Here is a 25,187-nt window from a genome sequence, read left to right as displayed (position 1 = left end):
CACGCAATTAATCTCGGGATACCCAAGGCTACGTAGGATACAATGGACCCGTCCTTCAAAACAGGCAAAAAGAAGGATGCATTTGTCGGCTGCATAATGAGGATTGTTTCAATCTGAACAGGCCATGGCGCCGCACTATGTCGCAATCGGCCGACAAATCTGGTGTTTGAAGGACGCAGCCTCTGAATTCGAACTCAGCATATGTGAGAACAAGGTCTGTTTAAGCTCAGTCAAAGATGGAAGTCAAGGTATTTTGCTGCCTTGTGGTTTTTCTACTCTATGCTGACATTGTGAGATGTCTTTTACTAGACTGGAACTCCTTAACATCAGACAGTCCCCTTCAGATCTTGTGTAGCACCAGAGTAATGCAACACCTCTGACCTAAAATGGTATTTTTTATGTTATCAAGTTGAGTTAGAAACAATGATTTTTAAATTGCTTTGCCATTCTCCACCTAAAAATGATCTTCCGTTCAAATATTGTATGTAAAGGCTGCTCTGGCGGTTGTGTCTTGCATTTTCCCCTTACATTTGGAGAATATTAGCTCTAAAGAACAGAGGATAAATGGTTCAAAAAGTCCCTCCATGTTTAAAGGCACATGAAGTTTATAGCTATTGATCTGTTTCCTGAACACATCAAATACTCACCAAAGTCTTGAGTGTCACGTTTAAGCTCTTCCAGAAACACAACCTTCTTCCTCACCACACAGCCGTAACTGTAACCTGTAGGACATTGCATCTGTAAATGTTCTTGTAATGTCCACCCAGGAAACTCTGACTAAAATGGTCTCTCACCTTTCTCAAGCCCATCCATGACCTGCAACCTGATGATATCACCTTTATGAAAACTAAGCATTGAGCGGTCATCTGTCACAAAGTTGCGCTCAGCAATGACATAATCGGAGTCCTGACAGAACAAAGAACATGGGACGTATATTTAATTGGTAATGAAATACTTGTGATAAATGGTAAAGTAAAAAATAAAGTTTTCCCTTGATTTTCTTACTTTGGTGAATAAAAACTGGGACATAATTGTTTCAGTCTTTAACCACCTCAGCCTGTTAATTAATATGCTTTGCTAATTTAGATAAAGTATTGTGATTTTTCAGCAAAGAGCATTTAAAAGTATAGTTTTGACCATGACAAAGATAACTTCTATGGGAATCAAAATACTTAAGTCAAAGCTAGAAAAGTTGAAACCTCTGAATTTTTTGATCAAGTGAAATAAGAACCCTAAGCACAACTTAAATAGTTTTTTGGGTTTAACACCAAATTGAGGATGCTGATTCAAACCTATACCAAAAACCTTTTGTGTTCATTGTAATCAAACCTGGATTAGGTGAAATGACGCTGATTATTTTCTTTAAAAGTGTTTGGAGTTTTGGATAACAGGATGTAAAAATATGTAAGCATGTACAATTGTGTGGTATGAGTTTTCATGCCTTTTTGATTTCATTGATAAAGGTGTCAATAAGATGCTTGACTTGTAAGGCTTTGGCAGAGAACAGGATCAACTTCTCATTGGTCAGATTGAACTCCAGCATGTTCTCAGATGGGATGGTCACGAACAGGATGTCTGCATATCTGAGACAGAAAGCAGGAGAAACAGCAAACAATCACAATAATAACCAACAGGGTCTGCATAACATGTAAACCAAACTTTCAGTAAAATAAAGATAAAAGAAAGAATAAAATGTGATGCATTTGCCCGCAATTTCTAACTTAAGCCATCGATTGTTTATTTATATTGTAAATCCTTTACAATGAGCCAAACTCACCAACTGTAATACTCATCAGAGCTTGAGGTTTTAAACTAAACAAAGTTAAGTAAAGCAAGACCACTAAATAGCAGGCAGTAGTATGCATAACATCAGTATAATTCTGTCAAGTACCGCATCTCAAGCGATCTAGTCAGACCGAATCGGGTAGGTAACCATAAACCTTTTTATTTTATTGAGAATTAGTTTCATTTTCTGTAATGTATATTTACCATAATTAATCCAAACAAACCTTCTCATAATCTGGTCTGCTTATGATAGTTTTTAAGGTGTTCTTTGAAGTGTAATTTTCTTTGTATGAAACGGCCGACAGACAGAAAGAATACATCAGTCTAAATACTGCAAAAAAACTTAAACAGAAAAACTTTAAATATTAGGGTCTCTACATACTGGACTAAGTCTGCCATACAATGAATAGTATCTGTTGAATCTTTACCAGGTCATCTGGAGTGTATCAAGTTGTGCATCAAGAAGTGCCTGATGGAGCAGTAAGTTCTCTGAGTGTTTAACGCAGGCAAAAACCTTCAGTGTGAGATGGTTGTGGTTCATTATTGCAGTGGCAACATATCATGGTACTGATTATTTCCTGTCACTTGTCCCAAAAGAAATTGTGGCAAGCAGGTATTGCCAACAATCTAGACTAGAAAAAAAAAATCCTGTTCTCACACTTTTAGCCACAGCATTGGACATGTCCAACCACCCTAATTAAGTAAGTGGGTAGGATGCCAATTAGGGAAGAGTTGGAAATTCTTCAGGTGGTTGTTTACAATAAAAATGTATATGGCCTACTAAAAAGAGAGGCCCTAATTTCATATTTATTGAAGATGAGCGGGGATGAGTAGGATTGGAAATTGCTAGCATGTTATTTCTGCTATGTTATTTCATATCATCTAATTATCTTACTAAGTGCTAATTACATTAGCAGATCATATAACGTACCTTCTCAAATTAAGGATAAATAGTTTACTTATTGTTTAGATTCTCAGTATTGCTATCCCAGCTTCTGTCCGTTTTGCTGTCTGGCTTAGTTTCCTGCTGAGCAGAACAATATTGTGACAAACTGGATGGAGATAAACCTCAAGGTCACTAATCCGACTGCAGTCACATTCCATAACATCAGATACGAGTGAAGGGAGTGGCGGCCTAGTGGTATCCTTAGGTTCTGAGTTGGAGCCGCACTCCCACAGACTGCCACTCTGGTTTGAGCAAGACCCTTAACCTCACACTGCTCCCTGGACACCGCATAATGGCAGCCCACTGCTCCCCAATGGGATGGGTTAAATGCAGAGAATTCATTTCGTTGCTCTGTACTTGTGACAGTGTAATGACAATAAAATTGAATTATATATTATATTATATTATATTATATATTAAGGAAATTGGAAAACATTTGGAAAAAAAAAAAGATTTTGTTCACTTTACTGAATCTGGCTTCACATTTCAATGTACATGCACAATACAACACATAAAGGTAAAATGAAATAGCTGTAGTGAGAAGTAATAAACATGCTTGGCTCTACAAAGCACTCTGCATAAAATTAGTATAAGTAATGTTTATTTATATAGCACCTTTCATAGACATAGAGGTCACAAAGTGCTTCACAAAATTACAATACAAATAAAAATGCATTTACATTTACATCACAAAAAACTTGATCATAAAACAACCCTTAATCCACTACTTAAAATGCTTTCTTAAAAAAATAGGTTTTCAGTTCGTTCTTAAAAATGTAAAAAGCGGAAGATTGTTCTAGACTTCTGGCCGCTTGAAAGGAGCGATCTCCCCTGGTCCTGTAACGAGTTAGAAGGACCATTAGCAGATTCTGATCAGGAGACCCCAGTCTCCGAGAGGAGGTATAAGGACATAACAAGTGTCTAACGTAGGAGGGACCTGACCGTAAAGGATCTGAAGGTCAGCACCAGGATTTTAAACTGAAACCGAAAAGAGACTGGGAGCCAATAAAGAGTCAGTAACCTCATCGCAGAGTTTTGAATTTGCTGAAGACCAGACAACCCCTTTTTGGATAATAATTTCAAGATCATCTCTGGACACAATTGCTCCAAGTTTAGACATTTTCCTCAGTTGTTTAAAAATAGTTCATTGTCAGCAGTTTTGAGTGGTGCTCTAAGGAGCATCATCCTGTTGCTGATGAGCCAAAAAATATCGTATTTCCTCCCCTACAGTAATAATAAGGGTTATGGCAAAGGTGTTTATGGTAAGCTATTGCCTATCTATAGCATTTTGATTGGACTACAAAGAAAACAACAAATGAAACTGATGAGCCAGATAGAAAGCTTGCCTCAGGTCATGATTGCTCTAAAATTAGATTTTGTTTTTTCTCCAATGATTATTGACACCATAGTGCAGTTCTAATTTGGTATTAATGGGGCGTTAACTGCTTTGTAAGAAGTAGCCTGTCACTAAAAAAGCTATTTTATACAGTTTCTCTACCTGAATTTATAGAAAATCTCAAAGAGAGCAAATAGAAAAAATAATTTCAGTCTCAAGATGATCCGTAAAGATGCATAAGACCTGCATAAGGTTTTCACAGAATTTAAATGTGTTTTAAATATTCAGAATTTTCGCACAAATGGATTTAAAGTGTGAAAGCCAAGGACTGGTGAAAATAAACATTTGAAATTAAGAAACAAGACAAGTTTAGGAGATAAAAGGTGGCTAAAAGAAAAGTTGAAAAAAGTGAGGTTTGTGAAAAACTTCTGGACCTACGTGTATGGTCGAAGGACTCTGAAGTAGTCTGGAGCTGCTGCGCTGCTTTTCACTGTCTTTAGTAATTTGATACCGCTGTGCGACACGGACAACACCTGTACACCTGTTCCTACACTACCCTGCACTCAGACAGACAGAGGCACACATTCACCAAGAAAAATGTAAAAAATGTATATATCACAAAATGCAATAGTATGCTCCAACAAACCCACCCCCAAACTCACCGAGGCAGGAAAGAGTCGGGAGAAGTAAATTTCCCAGGTCTCTCTGGCCGCTGTTACAATTGTTTTCTTCACATGCTCCTCCACTGGATCCATATTCTGCTTAATACTATGTTTTGCTGTCATTCAAAGAAACAGACACACAAACTCATAAATGTCACGGGGTTGTGCTTATTACAGCAATGCAGCTATGAAAAAAGACTGCAGGAAAAACAGACAGGGGTACCAAAAAGGGCTTTCATTTTCTGTCTCTCATCCCGGGTGATACGAACACATGCCTCTGACAGGGTGTCATTCACTATCTGGAAGGGAGAAGTACAGGAGAGAAGAGGAATCAGTGTATAAATCTGTCTTTATTCAGTTATGAAAGATTATATAGGCTGAAAGAAATACTGTTAAATACAAAAAAGAAAAAGAGAATTAAAAATGTTTACCTGTTTGAAAATGAGATCTAGCAACAGTGGATTGTTGAAGCTGTCTTTGGGATAAAACACCTGAGAGAAAAATATATATATATATATATTCATCTGAGGACTGTTTTCCGAATATAGTGTTTAAATTGGCATTGATGCAGATATTGTCATGATAACAAGAACATAGACCCTTTTTCAATGCTGGGGTTACAAGCTGCAGGAAATTCTAAAATAACGCAGGATTTCAAAAATGATACAAATCCTAAGTAAAGTTTACAAAATCACACAAAGAGATAGAGAAGCACTTTGAAAGATGAGTATGCCATTTTTAATTCCATTATGCAAAAAGGAGAATAACAGTTTGATCGTCCGTTAGTGTGACGGCCTCTATAACAGTAACATTTCCAACAGCTTATTGCTCCATGGGGTGTAGGGGTGTGTAACAAAATGGTAAGGCAGTAATGAAGACCTTAAAGAGAGTTCCCAGCTATTGCAGAAGTGGAGCTAGAGAGGGCCAAACAATTTTATAATTCTCAAGGGTTGCTTTCAGACTGGACCAGAGTCAGTTAGCAAATTCCTGAGAATTAAATTAAAAAGAAAAACACTGCATAATTCCAGCTTGTTTGGAAGATTAGATAGAAGAAGGCCTCTTATTTAAAAAAAAAATGGTAGCATCCAAAATACAACTTGATCATCTGTGTGGGAGCCCAAAGAATTTCATAATCATTTAAAACGGTGGAACATTTTCTGCAGAGTTTTTGGCTTCAATTTCAATAAGGACTGAGTGGAATCTGTAGCAGGTTACTGCTCAGGTTCTATGTTTTTTTTTCTTTTTACCATGGCTTATTCATAAGAAATAGCTGATGTTCAGTGGTTTGTTTTTGCTGATGTATTTGTGTGGTCACCTCCTTCCTGAGATACAGCCTCCAGGGTACATTGGTGTAGGTGTAATGCTCCTCATTGGTGCTCAGATGAAGCTGTGTCTGGATGGTCTCTTTCTCTACTGGAAGCTCTCGGGATACTGCAAAGAAACATGTTTAATAACTAGAAAGTAAAACTAACACAACATATCAAATTGCAAAGTGATAAAGTCAGTAACTGGGTTATTAGGACTTATTAGATGAAGATGATGGTTTATCAGTTTTCCGGTGTTTCTTTACCTTAATAATTATTTTTCCACTTTATGAAGTACTAAACTGAAATGCGATCATTTGAATGCTGTTTTCTGACGCTTCCCCCAGTTTTTCTCCATAACTGATCGTAGGATACTGAGTTGAAATGAGCCATCTGTAACTGACATGCAGCAGGGCTAAATTGGCTGTATTTACATAATAAGTGAAGGACCTTGCTGAGTGTTTATATGTAAGAAAAGAACTTAATAAATGCCATTCTGCATTTCTTTCACATCAAATGGTGGTGTTGTGGTCAAGACCACACCAACCAAGACCAAGGAGTACAGAAACCAAGACAAGACCAATACATTTAGAGGCCAAAACCATATAAGATCTTGGTCTTGGCTAGGCCATCTAGTCCTCTAAAGATTTTTTCCTTGTCTCAGTCTCCGTACTTCTTTGTCTTGGTTGGTGTGGTCTTGACTTCAACACTATTAAATGGTGTAAAATGATACCACATCGACCTTTGTTTAAAGGTAAAGTGGAGGATGTTCTTTTTCCCGGTGGATCATCAAATATAGTATGTTTATGGAAAGAGGAGCTTGGAAAACTTATTTCTTAGAAGACCTTGGAAGTCACTCTAAACAGGGTTCAAATTCTTAAATTTGTTCAGGACAGGGTTTATTTATTTTTAAGGTAGTACATTGTATCAATTTGACTAAACTGAGATTATCTAGGTGGTTTCCAGTGATAACCCCTTTTTGTGACAGAGGGAACCTGGCATCATATATAAGTTCAATTCCTGCCCAAAGCCAAACTTTAATTGAGATTCTTATTTTCGGACATGAAGTGAGGCTTCATAGGGAGATATATACCTCCTTATCCATTAAATGGGCTGTTTGGGTTTGAACCTCACATTGTCTATCTGGTGCAGAGTCTAGTAGTAGTTGTGTTTTTTACACTCCTTGCAAGGCAACTTATCCTTATAAAATGGAAAGAGCACTGACCCCTGACATTCTCTCACTGGTTCAGGAGTGCTTTCCACTTGAGATATTCTTTGAAAGGTGCAGCACATAATTATGTTAAAACAGGGGGTCTTTATCTGGATAATGTCAAAGTACATATCACTATCTACAAAGTGAGGAGGAATTATAAGTCTTATCATAAGACAGCGGGCAAATACATTACTGCAATTTTCATTAATAGTGTCGCAATTTCACCTACATGTCTACAATGTAAAGTTGACATCAGTTGTTTACAGATTTAAACTGATTTATATGTTGTTTTTTTGTTATACAATACTAAAACTCAATAAATATTTGAATCACAAAAAAAATTATAATAATAGTGTCACCATTTCTTATTGTATCTTCCGATTTTTGGGGGGATTTAGCTAAGTTCTGTTTCTCTGCTCCCTGATACTGTTCTTAAATAAGTAATATAAATATAACAGATATGTTCCGAAGTTAAATGAAAGAAAAAAATAAAATATTCCAACAAAAGAACGTAAAAATGCAGGTAAGTCCAAAAAATATGGGGAGTGTTTAAGGAATAACATGTTGTGGAAAAGACCAAGGAATCAGGAAAGTAGAAAACAAAGATGTAAATCATTGTAACCTTTGAAGGAATGAATACTGGTTACAACAATAAAATCCTAGAAAGAGAGAGAAATTAACAGTAGTGACAGCTGCAAAAATTCTGGCCATTTTTTTTCTTTATGCAAATGGGGATTGGGGCTCAGCCTAAGAAAACATTTTACATATATGGCAGTAAAATGTCTTCAGGGTTCAGAATAGAAGTCGGCAGCTTTAAGTATCGCAGCTTCGCTTTAAGAAGCCTGAAAAATCTTAAGTGACCATTTGGAAAGCGATCCATGATCTGCACAGTGTCTCCAAGTGAGCAATATACAACTCAGCAAATTATAATTTATTTAACCTTTTTAAAAACAGATAAACTCCGTAGTTCTCTGAGATTTTATAAGAGGTAGCTCCTAAAATACCAATCATTTCAAATATCCTTGTCATTATTACAGAAATTGCAATACTGGATCATAAAACTCCTTTTAATATGTGACTTGTAAAGATTAACTTAGGAGATCTGTGCTCTAACTGTGTCTTATTTCATCCGTTTTAATTTCCTTGTGAAAGCTTTGTTTAAAAATAACACAGATTAAAAAAACATAATAAAAATTATGTTTAAAAAAAAAGTTATCTAAGCTATATATCCATCAAAACTGAATGTTTCTTGTAGGATTAAAGGAATGGATTTCTAAGGAATGTAAACATTAGTTGAGAAATACTTTTTTGGATGGATAAAAGCACATCCATACCTTTAGATTTTTCTTTTATAAATATTACGGTTCTAAGGTTAGGTTTATGGCACCACAGATCACTAAACGTATTCTTTAATTGAAGCATGATAGCTATTTAAAAAGTTCAGATAACTTGAATTGAACTACCTTGAACTTCAACTGCCTGAACTTAGTTCACTTTCATTTCCGCAGGGTTTTTCTCCAATATTTCCTTTACACTTGTCTCCTGGAGCAGTTTTCATTTGGATCTGAAGTCATAATATAGTTGCAGCACTAATCTTTTTCACATTTACATCACAGCTCTGCTAATGAAGATGAATCTGCCTGCAGAGTTGATATGAAAATATCCCTCTTATTACCACAAGAAGGAGCCCAAGTACCACCAACACTCCAATGACAAAAATCACATTGATGGCCAAGAGAATAAATGAATAGCCTTTGACCTTTTGATGCTTGAAAGTTTTGCTTGAAAAGCCACAGGAAAAAGAAAGGAAAGAAAATAAAGCTTTTAAACTTTTACTAGTTAACATTGGTAACCGATTTATGCATAAAATTTTTTAAATGCCTGAAAAACGTGATTTTTTTTCAAATAGAAGTTTGACCACAAGGTTCTGTGAAGGATTTTGTTGCAGTGATATGAGTAAGCACAAAAATGCAGGATTTGCTTTAATATGATCCAGAGAACAAAATGAGAGAGATTAGAGGAAATGATATTTAAAAATATCATCACAAGGATAATTGTACAGTGCAAGAAATATATCAAAACACACACTAAACCTTGTCTATAGTATATGGATGAGTCCAGCTTTTAGAAGGTGGTTACCTGGTGGAGGTTTAGGCAGACGACGGTCTGGAGCCCTTGTCTTTGCGGTTTTGGTAGGATTAACTCCTGATTGTTTCATCACAGACGTAGACTGTGACTGGCCAACAGGACGCTTGGGCTGGACAGGAAAAAAGAAGCATTTCAACACTGTGTCTCCATGCTAATGTGGGGGTGTTAATGATCCCAGGTGAGCAGCTTGTATAAATCTGTGACTGCTTCTTTCAGACAGGGTTGTGTTTACCTGTGGAGGAGGAGGATTGTCCATCTGGGGTTTGAGGATCTGTAAAGCTTCATCACGAGGCGTTTGCTTCTTTGTGAACTTCCCATCTGGTCTGCTTATCAAAATGGAACACCACAATTAATGGCTGTATAACAAAAGAACTGTGTATTGCAGCTCCTCTACATTCATATGGAACCCTACTAAAGATGTCTCAACATTTCGTCAAAAGCTTAAACAGCCCACTTTTCTGGACGCTGTCCTCATCCCACTCCAAGGGTTTGTACAGGTTTTGCTTCGGCAAATAGAATGGCCATAGAAGGAGCTTGATTTTGTGTCTTGACACCGATTATGTGTTTAAACCTGTCCAGCAGACAGACCCATTGAGGACATATATTTTCACTGTAGTAGATTCAGCACTATTTTAAATGGCCTTGTATTTCCAATAGAATTATGAGGCAATGGTATCTAATATAGTTCCCTGGACTTTAGGAGGAAAAGCCACCTATAGCATCACGGATCTCCATCATACTTAGCTCAAGGTAGTCATCGTATTATTCATGCAAAACCTGTGTTGTGTTTTTTTATTTTCTGACTGAAAAGCTACTTCTTATTTAAAATAAGAAAATAATTGAAAATGAAGTGAAAACCTTACAAAGTTCTTGGAAACATAGAGTTATATGGATGTGTATGTATGCACTTGTTTGTGTTACCTATTTAAGACTGAATTTAATATGTTTTTCAACAGTCTTATGACCAACAGGCCTTAAGGCAGGTGCTGTCGTGGCAGAGCCCCATTTTTAACCTTAGCGAGTCAGTTCAGAGGTATGGTGTGAATTAACTTTAGGTTAAGTTTCGGATTAAGAATATACTGATAACTGTCAGGGTAAATGTCAGGGTTAGGTATAAATTCAGGAACTAAATTGATTGTAAATGTAATTGTAAATTATTAATATGGAAAGAAATACAAACGTGTGTGTGCTTGTGTGTGTGTGGGTGTTCAAACTGACCGATTTCCAACTGGTAGTGGGTCTACTGGTGGTGAGGGGGAGTTATATCTTCTGATTATTTCTAGAAAAGAAAAGACAAAGAATGAACTCTGTATAGTTTCATTTAAAGTCTGAACACTGGCTGAAGTATAGAGAAGTTTAAAAACTGCAAAGAATCAGAGCAGAGAATCATCACAGCATCAAGCCGTTCCTTTAATAATGAAGGAGTCACCTTGAATATCTTGACTGGGGATGATGTGATCTGCTGCTTTAGAAGAGTACTTCACCACTTCTCCAGCAGGGGGTGGGGGAGATGTCACCACTGGGGCTGAAACAGAGACAGAAGCATGCCAAAATAACACAGATGATTCTCTGTTGTGCTTGGATCTTTAAGGTGTGGATTTTAGCTTCCTCTCGTGTGCTCATACCAAATTTCCTGGCTGGTTCCTTGTTAATGGGGATGCCTGGAGCTTTTTTCCTAGAGACACTGTCCATGCCTGACTGAGTCTGAAAAACCCACTAAGAGGTTACTCAAGTGATGGCAGTATTTATTTGGAGGAAGAGGCAAAACAGTAACAAGCACAAGTTAGCAACATACAGTGCTTTGAAAAAGTAACCTTTTGACAAAAACCCTTTTGAACTATCCATATTTTAGGGAAATTTTAGTGACACTAAATCAAACGTACCAGTTAATTTCAAAACAGTAATCAAAGGATACATATAATTAATATCTGAAGTGTGTGTTTTGTGCTCAAATGCCTTTACTCTGATATCAGAATAAATGCATATTAACCAATTGCCTAGAATCTAGTTAGAAAAATAGCCCTTTTTATCACAGTACAAATACAGCTGTTCTATGAAGCCGTCAGAGATTTGTTAGAAACATTAGAAAGATCAGGTATAGACCAAGCAAGAGGCCACATAAATCAGAGAAGCAGCCAAGAAGCCTGTGCTAACTCCTTTTCTGTTTTATTGTCAGGATTCAATAAAACAGAAATATTACTAATGCACTCAACTAAATTTTGTTTTTAAGGAAACATATGAAAAGAAGAAACCAGTTAGTTGTACACAACCCACTCAATCAACAGATGTGGAAGAAAACGCGCTGGTAAGATGAGACAGAAATTTTACTTTTTGGCTTGCAAGTTTGAAATACTGTGTGGCATAAGTGACACCTTTACATGTGACACAAGAGGGCCCCATCCTCACTATAAAACATGGTGGTGGCAGTATAATGTTGTGGGAAGAGGGTTTCTTTAGCTGAAGCTAAAACTACTGGTCAGAGCTGATGAGAAGATGGACAGAGGTAATTGAAGAGCAGAGCTGAATGAAAACATGTTGCACGAGACTAGAGACCGATGTACGGCTTCCAACAGGACCAGGATCATAAACCATCACTCAGAGCGAACCAGAGCATTTCTTTATATAAGTTCGGGCCTGTCAAAGAAAACAGCCAATAACAATGTATGATAAGACTTAAAAAGGAATCACAGACACTCTTCATCCAGTCTGACTGAGCTTGAGGTGTTTTGTAACACGGAATTTGCTTTTTTGTTTGACTATATCATATTAAAGAAGTGTAATTAAGTTTAAGGTTACAATGTGATAAGACAAAGAAAAGTTCAAGGGGTGTTGATATTGTACTCTTGCAAGGCATTGTAAAAGCAGAAACGATCTAATTGGGCAGAATTTCTGCTCTGAAAAAAAGCATTTTCTAGATGAAAAGGGGTCTTTTCTGTTTAACACATTGTCAGGACCTAAGCACTGCAATGTGTTAGCATAAACTGTTATCCCCATGTGTCTGGGTCTCTCACCTGTGCAGCAGGTTTAAATGTTGGTTGTGTTGGCTCGGCTTTGGAGGAGCTCAGATGATGGTCACGGCGGGCAGCCTGAGGCTGCCGCTGGGGCTGAGGATCAGTAGGGGGATCAGCAGGGGGTTGAGTGTTTGCCTGTGATAGAGTCTGATCCCGCTGAGCAGAAGGGTTATAAGGGCTGGGTGGTAACACTGCTGCTGCATAGGGGGTCGGAGTGAAGTTAGCGTACGGGCTTGGGGGGATGTTTGCATATGGACTTGGAGGTATGACAGCGTATGGGCTGGAGAGCGCATATGAGCTCGGGTGGTGATGGGGCACAGGACTCATAGGAGGGCTGGTGATGGGGGAGGTCGGGGGGCTCGACACGGGGCTAGTCACTATGGCCATGGCTTGCATGGTCATCTGCTGCGCCTGAGAAACAAGAAAATGACACATGAAATCAAAGGGCAGAAGCTGCAGTGAAGCAGAAAAACAGACAAGGATCCAAACGGGGGAGTTACCATGATGACGGCCTGCTGGTTCACAATCGCCTGCTGCTGCTGGGCCAAAACAGCCTGCTGGTCTTCTGGAGGAGAAACCCAGCAAGTAAGCAGGAGGAAGGCATAGAAACCCTTTGCTCAACTGTTTGTGTTTTATATTTTAATCATCACATCTGATACAAACCAGTTGTTACAGGTGCCACAGCAGCAACAGGAGGCAACATCACACCTCCTACAGGAAGGACTCTCACAGCTGCAGACACAAGCAGCCAATTTCTGTCTCTTTTGATGTTTTGTCATGGAGCTAACAAATTATTTCTCAATCTGGTTAAGTGCGAATATGGCAATATTCAGCATGTATGTCTATTTGTTACAAACCTCCAGGAGGCAGGTGGCCGGAGGATTGCCCCTGCTGTTGCCACTTCCCTCCAATTCCCCCGGCCCCCTTCATCCTGCCTGACAGTCCAACAACCGATTCTACTTCCTGAGAGAAAAGACAGGCTTTAAATACAGATTTTAAAAAATGCCAAAATACATTTTTTCCGCACATTTCTTATGTATTTATCACTTCACCTTTTTATTATTACATTTAACCCAATTGAAATAGTTGTAAAATAACAACATACATAGTTATAAAAGTTTTGGTCCATATCTTTCATCCCTTTTAGCCACTGGCGACAGACTGGTTGAGGACTGATGTTTATTTTTTTTGAGGTAGAATACAAATATCCAAATCTTGATAGAGAGCTTCAACATTCACTTCTCCAAAACAACTATTAGAACATATTAACAAGCGTCTAAGAAGACTTTTGGAGTGAGCTAAAGAGGAGAGAATATATTACAGGTAAAAGCTAGAGTGATTGATGTATTATTACAGTTTATTTAGCCTTTATTTAATCAGGTTAGTCCCATAGAGATTTAAAATGTCATTTGCAATAGATACCTGGCCACAGCATATAATTTACAACAGACAAAACATTAAAACTCTGCAAAAACTCTCACCTAAAACATTTACACAGACATAATTGACTGTAATGATTTAACCAGGATTTTAAAATCTTTGAGCATTACAAGAGCTTGTATGTGAAGTTCAGACAAATTTGTTCCAGGTAGTGGGAGCTGAAAACATAAGAAAGACTGCATAAATAAAAAAAATAAAGAAGCTAGGACAACAATGAAGACAAAAAGACCAAAGAAAGAAAGGGTAGTAGATACGTAAGTAGGAACACAAGGCAGGAAGGATGGGCAGAAGGTCACTAGATCTTAGCATATAAACGGCAGAGTGTGGTAACCTTTTGAAATCAAAATATTTTTCTTGCCTTCAGTACAACAGTATTAATCTAATTTAGAACCGGAAATGTTCTTACCATTACCTACGTTTTTTATGTCATCTTTTAAAGACGTAAATATTCTAAATAACTGATGCAGGATAAGTGTTGTCGTTCTGAAAGAACAAGTATTTTATGTCGTTACAACTTTCAAGTTTTGAAAAAAAAAAGGAGGAATTCCTTTTTACCTCAAGTGAGGTAAAATATGTGGCATAAAACCAAAAAAAAAAAAACCTTAGTTTTCAAGCCAATAACAAGAAAGATATAATAGAGCAAACATATATCAGTGATACTTTCTTGTGTCATCTGTTTTTTCCTTCGCCTTTGTGGGGTTTCACTCTACAAATCTGCATATTTTGTAGAGCGCCTCAGCTGCCAAGAACTATTCTTTCTTGTCATGTTTTTGGTTCTGTTTAAGTTTTATCTTTGAGTTTTCATTGGTTTTATTTCCATTTTGTGTTATTCTAGTTATTTTTGATCGCATTTGAGTTCCTAAGTATTTCTTGTTTTCCATTTGTTGCCCTCTTGTGTCAGTATCCTTTTCCCTAGCTCCCTTCTAGACACCTCTGTGCACACCTGCTCCCAATCTGCTGATTAGTCTGGTCTTTGTTTCTCTCTCCGATATATGCACCTCCTGCTCATTCGCTGTTGTTGTCATTTCTTTCCTGGTTTTCATTATTTTCGGATTTTGTGGATTAATGTTTTTGGATTTTTGTATCTGTTGTGCCTTTCGGTAATTAAATCTTGCAAGAAACCACCTCAGCTTCAGTCTTTGCATTTGGGTCCTTCAAACCTCCACTCAACCTGCCATTTCTTATGGTTCTGTGTTTCAGAATTTTGTCATAAAATAAAAAATCTTGTACATCTTTGTATTTGTTACAGCCAATAATACTGATAATATTCTTCTTTCATTTTTATAAGCAATTAAAGAGGTGGCTAAAGCCTCCCTTTCAAGCCATATAAACACATGATCTTTAACAGTCTTGATGATTGTACCAAAATCAACTTCCCTTTCTACAGGCCACACAACTAAGTGATCATTGCTCCTATCAGGAAACAAGCTTTAGACACCTCTCTTGTGATGACACAAACAATGCTGGGTTAAACCTTTCCAAAACGGCAACAGATCCCCAATTGAATAAAATAGCTCTAATTAAAGGTTCAATTACCTAAAATTTAATGAATGAAATTGCACCATTACAAAAAATGTTTTTCATTGAAATCTTTTTAAAAATATTTATTTTGGCTACCAAAACACTGGTTACCATGTGTTTCTGATTTGCTTTTTGTTACAAATCTAATCATCTAGATTCTTCATAGTGTCTTATAGAAACCAGTAACTGACCCATCAATCCTGGGTGCTTAAGTGTTTCTTTGCAGGCTGTGCTTCATTAAATAGTAAGCTTTTCATTTGCCAAAGAGTCAGTTCCTCGTAAGCAGATCTCCATGTTGCCACGGGGTGGGAAATCACCGAGGTGAGTCGGTGGCTGTGGCGGTTACGGTAACTGAGTAACGTAATAGGTTGATGGGCAGAAGAGGCCTGTAGAACACATCTGATACATGCTAATTCCTGTCAGCCACATCCGATAGCAGAGCTAGCATCAGCCACATTCCCGTCTTCGTGGAAAGATGCTGGTCCCGTGTAGTCAGTTTTCACAGAAACCTTCGTCTCACCCATCAGATAACAAACCTAGGTATTTGCAACACTGAACAGATGAGGTCTGATGTTTGCGATGGAGGTAATCATGGCACAAAGTCATGCTTTGATGGTTCAATTTTACCACTTGATATTTTCCTTGATAATCCTACTGTATTATTGTTTTAACTTCTTTTCAAGAACAACTTTTTTTTGTGACTAGGACAAACAGGACATGTTTCCTACAAATGAAAAGCATACCATAGTTTGCATAGGTATCAAATGAATCCCTATTTCTGTATTGAAATTAACAAATTACACAGCTATGGAATGTATTTCTTAACAATATTTTGCACCAACTATTTGCTGTTTTCCTGCAATAGATTCCAGAAGCAGACTACAAGGCTAATAACCCCACCTAATCTAACAGATGCAGATGAAACATGCCAGGTCATAAAAATATACATAGTAATACATTTTTGGTCCTTATCTTTCATTCCTTTTAGCCACTGGCGACGGGCTGGTTTGGGACTGATGTTTATGTTATATTTTTTTTTTAGGTAAAATACAAATATCCAAATCTTGGTAGAGAGATGGAACATTCACAAACTCTCCAAACAACTATTAGAACATGTTAACAAGTCATCTTTTTAATATGATAACTCTCATTACAAACACAGCAGGCAGAGAAGCGATAAAGGATCTTAAATATAATTTTTTACTCAAACAAGCTGGCCAGATTGAGACTGAAATTCATGCAACATATAGTTGACTCAACGAATGTTATTTTTTACAAAAGTATGTTGAGTTTAAATGTGTATAATTTACCCTTATAACAACCTAACTCTTTTTACATGACCCTTAGTCATCATAGGTAGGAATACCAAGTAGGACCAATGCGTCTCAAGTGCAGCTAATAGGGGTTTTGTTGTTTTAAATGTACATTTTTGTAATTTTACATTATTTCTGAATGGTCTCAAAAACATCCTTGAATGATGATGGAAGTGGGTTATTGAACGACAAGGAAGAACTTAACATCTAAACATGTCTGCCAAGGATGATTGGTAAGCAGACAAACTAATGGTTAGTCGACTTCTATCAGTTGGCCACAACATACTTTTACATCAAACATGATCAAGGTAAATTGTTACCTTAGGCATAAAGAGAAAGAGCCTCTCTAGATAGTTCAACATCTGACCCAGCTCTACACAAGCCATCTAACTTCATACACTTTTTGGAGCTTTTTTAATGTATACACAGTGAATTTGTGTGTCACTAGCTGTGACTGAGGTTATGATGCCATGTCAAATAACTGAGACGACAGCAGAAGAATACGAAGAGGGGGGGGGGGGACATGCAGAGGTGCATAATCTTGGTCCAAAAAGTAAAAACTGTGCCTAGTTTACATTCTGTTCACTTAATGAGATGATTAGCCACCAGTCTATGTTGTTGAGCTGGAAATGCAAAAGGTTGGGACTCTGACTAGTTTTTTTTACCTGGATTATCCACCTCTGGATAATAATAAGGAATCAAAGAAAACAATGTTTGTTTTCTAAAGTCTCAGCTCACTGTCAACTTCATCGTAGGTAGCCATGTTTGTTGTGACTGTGGCCGGCAGCATGTAGAATCGACCGATGCAGTAAATTGCTATTCCTTTAGCTAAATTCCTTTAGCTGAATCCTTTTTTTAACTAAAATTTATTAAACACTTGACTTAATGATTGAGTTGAAGAATATGATTAGATGTATTACATGATATTTCTGCAAAAATCAAGCCATTCAAAAAAAAATATTATATACAATTCTTACTGCTTGTCATGACGTAGGTTTGGTTCAAGACAACTCTAAGATCTAGTGCTCTAAAGAGCTTTACTGTTTGCGACAGAAAATAGTTGATGGTGGAGTCTCCTCTGTTGTGGTAAATAGTGTCAGAATGATTGAGTTATGTAACCTACTCCAGCTCCATCAGACAGTACAGGGTCAAACAGGCTGTCAAGATAACGATCCATCCCTCTCTGAGGCTCTAAATCTGCAGGGAGAGAAGAGCGGGGATATGTTTACTGCTCCCATCATAAGCAGTGGAAGGTGTTCTTGTGTTTGCCACATAACTCACCTTGGCTAAAGTGATCGGAGCCGGATACGGCTGAAGGATTGACGTCATTGCTTATTTCAAACCCACCACCCAGCAGGCTTCTGTCAAACAATAACAAAGAGCATCTTCATGAGATCATGCATTTATCAAGAATGGACAAGGTTGTGACAGGACAAGTTAGAATTGGGGATCCATGTTTATTAGCTAAATTAATGCTTAAAATGAAGATTAAATCCATCAGATATGTTTTGGTTTCCACTTAATAAATATTGCTCTTTCTTAATCTCTTTTCTGATCCAAGCTAACATTGCAAATAAAGATCTGATTTGTAACCCACACAAAATCCCCAACAATTTAAAACAATGCTAATTGCATAAATGAGAAAGACAACTGTCTTGGGGATCTAGAACTTCCTTTATCAGAATATGATAGAATTATCTGATATTTCTTGACAGAAATAGATTTAAAAGATAAAATATGTCATAAATGTTTTTTATTGAAAAAGTAGCTATAAAAATTAAAAACTGTGGTGCTGTCAAAACATTTTTACACTTACACAAGTTATTTTATCTCTTTTTTTTGGCCACATGCAATTATTTTACATTCAGGTAATTTCATCATCACACAAAGATAATGTAAGTAAATATAAACGGCATCTGTTGGGCTCTTTTTGGCATCAAGACAATTATTCTTATTTCCACATCGCCAGACAGGACACTGTAAAAAAAAAAAAAAAAAAAAAAAAAAAAAAAAAAAAATATATATATATATATATATATATATATATATATATATATATATATATATATTTCTTTTTTTTCCCCATTGGGAAAATTTACATATTGTTTAAGGTCAAACATAGAACTGCATATCAGTTAGATTTACGTCCAGATTTTTTAAGCCAATCAGAAGAAGGCTAAGGGTAATGTACTGCTGCATGACCCAAACCTGCTTAAGATTACAGACCGTCCCACTATCACCGCCATTTTTGCCTGTCAAAGGGACGTTCTTAGTTTTACAGCAGATATAACTGGACATGCACTTTCCAGAATATGGCTTAATTAGCTTCCATCAGTCCACAGATGATTATAAGTTCTTTCTTTTCTATCTCTTGTCTCAGGATAACTGCTTTTTTGAATTCTTATTGAACTGCCACAAGCTTGAACTTTTAAAACACAGTGAATTACCTATGTTTTAGAACGGTGAGTTTGCTTGGGGGAGTGGCAGGTGTCTAAATGTGAGAGATAAAACTTGTATGTATTCATTTCTATTAAAAAACAATGAAATCAGAATTATTTGCCCAAATAATCAGATTGACAGGAAACAACATTTTCTTTTCCAGGTTATGTCATGTCTTACCACCTTTGCATCAGGTTAACATATATCTTTACACTCTCTGTCGACTAACTACAACAACTCCTACTTTTATATATGAGGTCAAGCTTGCTGATCAGTGATTAATAAATAAAAACCATTGAAAGCAGCACTATGCTGCTACTTTTCTTCTTTTAGCACATTAAGACACAGGAGCTTCTGCTGTAGGTTTAGATTTTTTACTTTTACTAAATTCATTATATTTTCCAAAATAGTTGGTGGTTTTAGTGTTTGGTTAAAATATTGATATTGAAGATCATTCGGATATTTTATGACAGCTTTAGAGATGTAACATTGATAGCCTTTTACATTTAGTGACAAACTATTTCAACATTTGAATTTGATTTAACATTTCATTAACAGCACAGGTTTCTAGTAAAGTGCAGGTGCAGCTGATAAAATGTGTCCTAATTATAGTTTATTTTTTAAAATCACCAGGATAATAAAGCCATAATTTTAACAGCTGGATGCCTTTATTGAAACCTGACAGTTTGAATGCGTGTGTATTTGTGTTTCCTCACATGCTGGCATTGGGCCGAACTCTTGCTGGCTCCAGAGCAGAGATGATGAAGTAGCTGTTGTGTTTGGGGAAGTCAGCAGGAAGCTCCAGGTCTGACATCAAGTCTAGAACGTAGTCTGAGCCCTCAAGTTCAACCCACTGAGCCGACTCCTTCAGCAGTACAGACCAGCCTCTGCGGCCATCTACCACGCCCCTATACACACGCACACACAGAGCATGCAAAATTTCCAACTACACATTTTAACCTTTCTTTCCCTTTCTCTGTATTTATATTACCTGTGTTGTAAGATGTTTTTGGCAATCTCCTCTCCTGTGGTCCAGGAATGCAGTGGACACAGGAAGGACAACCCTAAAGTGGAAAAGCAATCGCTTTTGTTCAACTCAATATAAATAATAAATACATTTCAGGTAGGTAACTACAACAAGAAATTGGTTTCACCAGCATCCTGCTTATACTGTAGCTATCAGAAGTGGCGGTTCTAGACCAAATGTACCATGGGGGCCAGCGTGTTTTCATGTAATAAAAAACAGGGCAAGGGATTTAAATAAATAAAGATAGCTGCAATTTCTTTCAATTAGGTTTCATTAAAATTCTAAATGTCTTATTAGGTCAATATGCATTCAGAAATTTTACATATTTTTTACTTAATTTAAGTTGAAATTACAGTTTTCTATAGAATCTGAATTAGAATTTAAGAAAAAACTGTTAAATTCAGCTGTAAAAATTAGAGTAATTTTTAAATTTGTTTTGAAAAAAACATTTAGCAAATGAAAACTGGGATCCTATCTCAATACCACTGAAGCTTTCACCTTATTGTTTTTAAATAGTTAATAAAACAGAATTTGTAAAGAAAAAAAGGAAATAGATCCAAAGGATCTATGAGTAACCATGCCTGTTCCAGCACTTATAATCGTTATAATTTCTTTGAGTATTATGTCTTCAGTACAGGGGCCATAGCAAGGGCCAGGACATGATTTACATGGCCCCTGGCCCCCGTTGGCCCCTGTCTAGAACCGCCATGGCTATCAGAGTCCCAAACAGACACAAATAAAACCAGCAAACAAGAGTATCAGGTGTTGTTTAATCCGCAGACTTGCCAAAAGACCACAGGTCAGATTAAGTGGACGAGAGGAGGAAATGAGAGAAAGGAAGATAGTGAACTCAATCCTGCTGAATATTGAACACAGACTGGGCTCAGGTAAAAATATAAAGTAGGTTAATGATGTAGGTCAAAGGTAAGGCTGGGCCAGCAAGTAGGACAAATAAAAAAAATTGTAAATAGATAAGAGATCATTCAAAAATAACATTTAAAAAAAAAATCATCTTCTATATAGCTGTATAGGTTTTCTCAGACTTTGCTCACCATCCAAGCAGTGTATGTGCAGAACAGTGTGAGCTTTCTTGCGATTTGCTGTCCACTCCAGCAGACAGGGTGGGTAGGTCCGGGCATACTCAGGCCCGACACTGAGACGCTGCATCGCCTGAAGCAGTCGGTTCTGACACATACAGTCAAAGCCCTCTGGGCCATAGTCTGACACAAACCTAAAAGAAAAAACAAGTATGAGACTTGAAATAAAATGTTGCATATCTTAAAGGGAAGCAAAATACCTTCAGATCAGATGCATGGAGCTTTAAATAATATATTTTTAAACACTGAAGTTAATTACATATTCTTACATACAATTACAAACTACGATATAATTTTATGAGATTAATAGTATATTAGAAAATAACACACAGGAAAGCACATTTGAGAATTTTTTTTCTAAAAAGACTATTAAAAGTGGGGTGTAAGTTTGTACTTGTACGGGTCCCCCTGACACAGAGCTTCTCAGAACCATTGGTGGTCAAACCTGCAAATATTTTGGGGTATATGTCTAGAAGCTTTGCATATCTAGAAAAGGGATTTTTGTCTGCCACTCTGTGCATTATTGCTCAGATTAAATGGAGAGTGTCTGCATCAAATTTTGAAGCAGACTTGAGTACAATCAGACTGGTCCATTCCAATATTTAAATATGTGTCTAAATTACAGTGTTGAAATGGTTGCATCTTGAATTGGCTGAATCTTTAGGGTTGTTGTCCTACTGGAAGGTGATTTTTAATTGAATATGCAGTCCTGTTTCCTACTGGGGATGGTGTTTTATTTGTAATGTGCAGAGTTTTGCAGGTTTCTCTCATATCCTGGGGTTTCGCATCAATGACAAACAGATCAGTTTTGTTCTCATCTGTTCAGGTGATCTTATTACAAATTATTAATTTGACCCTTAACCCACCGATTGCTCCCTGGGCGCTGCACAATGGCAGCCCACTGCTCCCCAAGGGGATGGGTTAAATGTAGAGGTACATTTCTCCAATGTCTCACTTTCTTTCCACTGCATAATCATTCTTTTTTAACATTAGTCTTTTACATACAATGTCATAAAAAATCCATGGACAGTTGAGGCTTGGTTGCAACAAAATATGAGAAGTTCAAGGGGTGACAATACTAAGGTTTATGCTCTTACTTCAGGAGGTATTTAGCCAGTCTTTGAGAGGGAAGGAAGGCAGACAAACAGGATGAGAGAAGAAGCCAGCCCCGCTCTGAGTTCAGTATGTTAGGATTTCTCCACACCTTGAAGAAGAAATTGTAAAAGCTTCTCAGGGATCTAGAATGAAGTTGTCTATTAATGTAAAAACTAGCAGGTTAAAACCTGGTTGGTTATCTGAGCCAGAATCTCATCTCTGAGGCTGGGGTTGGCCAGTCCCCTTTGAATGATGTAATTCCCAAACATGTTTTCTTGAGCTCCATTCAGGTTTGGATCACCCATGAAACGAAGAATCTGGGGGAAAGAAAAAAAAATATAAATATATATATATATATATATATATATATATATATATATATATATATATATATATAAAAAAAAAAAAAATATATATATATATATATATATATATATATATATATATATATATATATATATATATATATATATATATATATATATATATATATATATATATATATATATATATATATATATATATATATATATATATATATATTCAAAGAAGATATAATATCCTAATTTAATTGTGGTCATTTCTTGTTTCAGATCATCTGCTGTTTTCATATCATATCTCTGTTTCTTTCTATTTTATTCATTTTAGCAGCCTCCCATGATTGACTGAGTGCATATAATTAACGGCTGGGTGATGATGTCAGGGTTTTACAAGAAGCATCCAACTACAACATGTACCAGAATGAAAACGTTCAGAGATCCTTTTAGGAGCTCCTGATCTAGACGAATCAGGGAATTCTCCAGTGGAGCAGTGAGCATTCCAAACAGTGGCTCCTACAACAAAAACAAAAACACACAGCTTATAACAGAGACCCAACCTGCATTTGAAACAACCCCATTACCTCAACTTATTATTTTATATAATTACTGATAGGGTTTTATCTGCTTGGCAGAACAAGGCAGCTGTCTGGATGTCAGTGTGGCAAAAAAAAAAAAAAAAAAAAAATTCTTTACCCAAAGATTGGGTATAATGGCAGGGGGGAAATTTGAAGGGATTGGAGAAGAGATTATGTGTAGTGTGAGCAAAATGAATGTTGCCTAGTGATGATGAATAAAATGTTAATAATATGAAATCATTCCTTGTCAAACTGAAGGTCATACAATGGTTCATGAAGGATTTGCACTTAGTTCAAGTTCATTTTTAAATAACTGCCTTGTCTGCCTATGGTAGCAAATGGTACTGTTTTTCTGCTGTTTAAAAACATTGCTGACATAATGGTGTGTTTTATTACCCTGAACATGGTCCGGATGTAATGTGTTATGAGGTATTCATTGATATCAAGGGGAAGCGTGAGCTGAGGGTCCACCTGGACCTTTGGAGCTTGAACAACTGCCAAGCAATCAGTATGCAACTCTTTACCCCCTGTCAGACACACAGACACAAACACATACTGTATTACATCTTTCTATACTTGCAGGACTTTGCTTTAATTTCCATTCCTTTTCCACTCAGTTCTATGTTCTAACAGTCACTAGACCGTAAACCTCACCATTACCAGTACATACCTAACCCTCAAAATGTATTGCTAACCTGAGTCTAACCAGCCCTTTTCCATATAGGGCCCAAAGCCTGGGCCTTGCTTTCTCAAAATATAGTATGAGCTAAAAAATAAATAAAGAAAATGGGCCTCACATTTCAACAAATTTCAGAACAAACAAATTTCGGTATTTAACTTTTTTTTTTAATTTATGAGAACTTTGCAATGACTTGCAATGAAATTGACTTTTAAACCTTTTTATGGCCTAATCCTAACCTTAACTTAACTGAAATTATATTAAAGTTCTAAACCTAACTCAAGCTTAATCAAAGTGAGAAGTAGGAAATGTCCTCACTTCCCAAAATTGTCCTTGTTTTAGAGGTGAAATACATAAAAGTGTCGCGAAAAAAATAGCTACAAGTACCCCACCACCACCTCCACACCCACAGCAATGTTTATACACTGATATGAAATCAACATGATGACGTACCATAAATAAACCTCCATGTTTGCAGGTTGTCTAAGCAATATTTACAGTGTTATTTCAGAGAGACACAAGGTCTCTGTTATTTGTGTGCGCACCTGAAACAGCCTGCAGCAGGCCAGCCAGCTCTGCAGGGATAGGCAATGTTGTCACATTCACCACTTCTCGATTGATCCGGTCCTGCGCAAACCAAATCAGTCAACCCATGCTGCATCATGTTTAGTGCAAATAGTTGCACTCCCCTCTAGGGCACATTTAGATTGCATCTTTACTAACCTCCTCTGCCTTCCTTGCCGGCTCCAGCACTGTCTGACAAAAAGAAAAAGCATCCCACTTTAAACATTTGTTCAGTTTTTAATTGCTTCCTAAGAATCAAACTCAGAATCTGTGTGCATACCCTCATGTAGCGCTGGCGGTTGACAATTAGCAGGATGGTAGAACGTAGTTTGATGAGATATTTCCTCCTTAGAGCAAACTTTTTTCTGTTTTTGGGAAAGGTGTTGTTATCATACATTCATTGGAAATAATATATTTGATAAAATTGCATCATAAAGCTATATACTGCTGTGTGTGGTATAGAAAGTCTGCACCACACTGCATCAAGTTAAGTCACTATTGTTGAACCAGTGCAGAAAGTTAATGACACTGCTATAGTTTCAACACACGTTTTTCAAAAAGTGTCATTTGTGCTAATTCATCAGACAGCAGAGACCTTTTTTCTGAAATTTAAAGAATCATAATGTTAAATCTATGCTTTATTGTCTTTTTGCCACGATTTTAGTACCTATATTGAAAATGCAAATTTGCGACACACGTACACACGACTGGC

At 36.9% G+C, this 25,187-nt stretch overlaps 1 protein-coding gene across 1 annotated transcript in view; it reads right to left on the bottom strand.

Annotated features, from left to right (window-relative positions):
- myo15ab (myosin XVAb) overlaps window positions 1–25,187 on the bottom strand; it is an 82,524-nt gene that overhangs the window by 13,644 nt on the left and 43,693 nt on the right. The window contains exons 32-60 of the mRNA XM_038285265.1: window positions 24,756–24,840; window positions 24,635–24,667; window positions 24,457–24,538; window positions 23,629–23,759; window positions 23,075–23,170; window positions 22,526–22,654; window positions 22,340–22,446; window positions 21,198–21,376; window positions 20,110–20,182; window positions 19,835–20,026; window positions 17,961–18,040; window positions 17,803–17,876; window positions 13,263–13,368; window positions 13,069–13,137; window positions 12,906–12,970; window positions 12,406–12,816; window positions 11,020–11,098; window positions 10,824–10,919; window positions 10,613–10,673; window positions 9,627–9,717; window positions 9,386–9,503; window positions 6,045–6,160; window positions 5,161–5,220; window positions 4,953–5,028; window positions 4,730–4,845; window positions 4,506–4,624; window positions 1,442–1,583; window positions 795–906; window positions 648–722 (exon numbers count right to left, since the gene is read on the bottom strand). Coding sequence (XP_038141193.1) covers window positions 648–722; window positions 795–906; window positions 1,442–1,583; window positions 4,506–4,624; window positions 4,730–4,845; window positions 4,953–5,028; window positions 5,161–5,220; window positions 6,045–6,160; window positions 9,386–9,503; window positions 9,627–9,717; window positions 10,613–10,673; window positions 10,824–10,919; window positions 11,020–11,098; window positions 12,406–12,816; window positions 12,906–12,970; window positions 13,069–13,137; window positions 13,263–13,368; window positions 17,803–17,876; window positions 17,961–18,040; window positions 19,835–20,026; window positions 20,110–20,182; window positions 21,198–21,376; window positions 22,340–22,446; window positions 22,526–22,654; window positions 23,075–23,170; window positions 23,629–23,759; window positions 24,457–24,538; window positions 24,635–24,667; window positions 24,756–24,840 — 3,173 coding nt within the window. The remainder of the gene's footprint in view (window positions 1–647; window positions 723–794; window positions 907–1,441; window positions 1,584–4,505; window positions 4,625–4,729; window positions 4,846–4,952; window positions 5,029–5,160; window positions 5,221–6,044; window positions 6,161–9,385; window positions 9,504–9,626; window positions 9,718–10,612; window positions 10,674–10,823; window positions 10,920–11,019; window positions 11,099–12,405; window positions 12,817–12,905; window positions 12,971–13,068; window positions 13,138–13,262; window positions 13,369–17,802; window positions 17,877–17,960; window positions 18,041–19,834; window positions 20,027–20,109; window positions 20,183–21,197; window positions 21,377–22,339; window positions 22,447–22,525; window positions 22,655–23,074; window positions 23,171–23,628; window positions 23,760–24,456; window positions 24,539–24,634; window positions 24,668–24,755; window positions 24,841–25,187) is intronic.

This window comes from Cyprinodon tularosa, unplaced genomic scaffold (assembly GCF_016077235.1).
Source record: "Cyprinodon tularosa strain WSP-4 unplaced genomic scaffold, ASM1607723v1 ctg21, whole genome shotgun sequence".
NCBI classification, from domain to species: Eukaryota; Metazoa; Chordata; class Actinopteri; order Cyprinodontiformes; family Cyprinodontidae; genus Cyprinodon; species Cyprinodon tularosa.
This window is presented reverse-complemented; position numbering and strand designations above follow the sequence as displayed.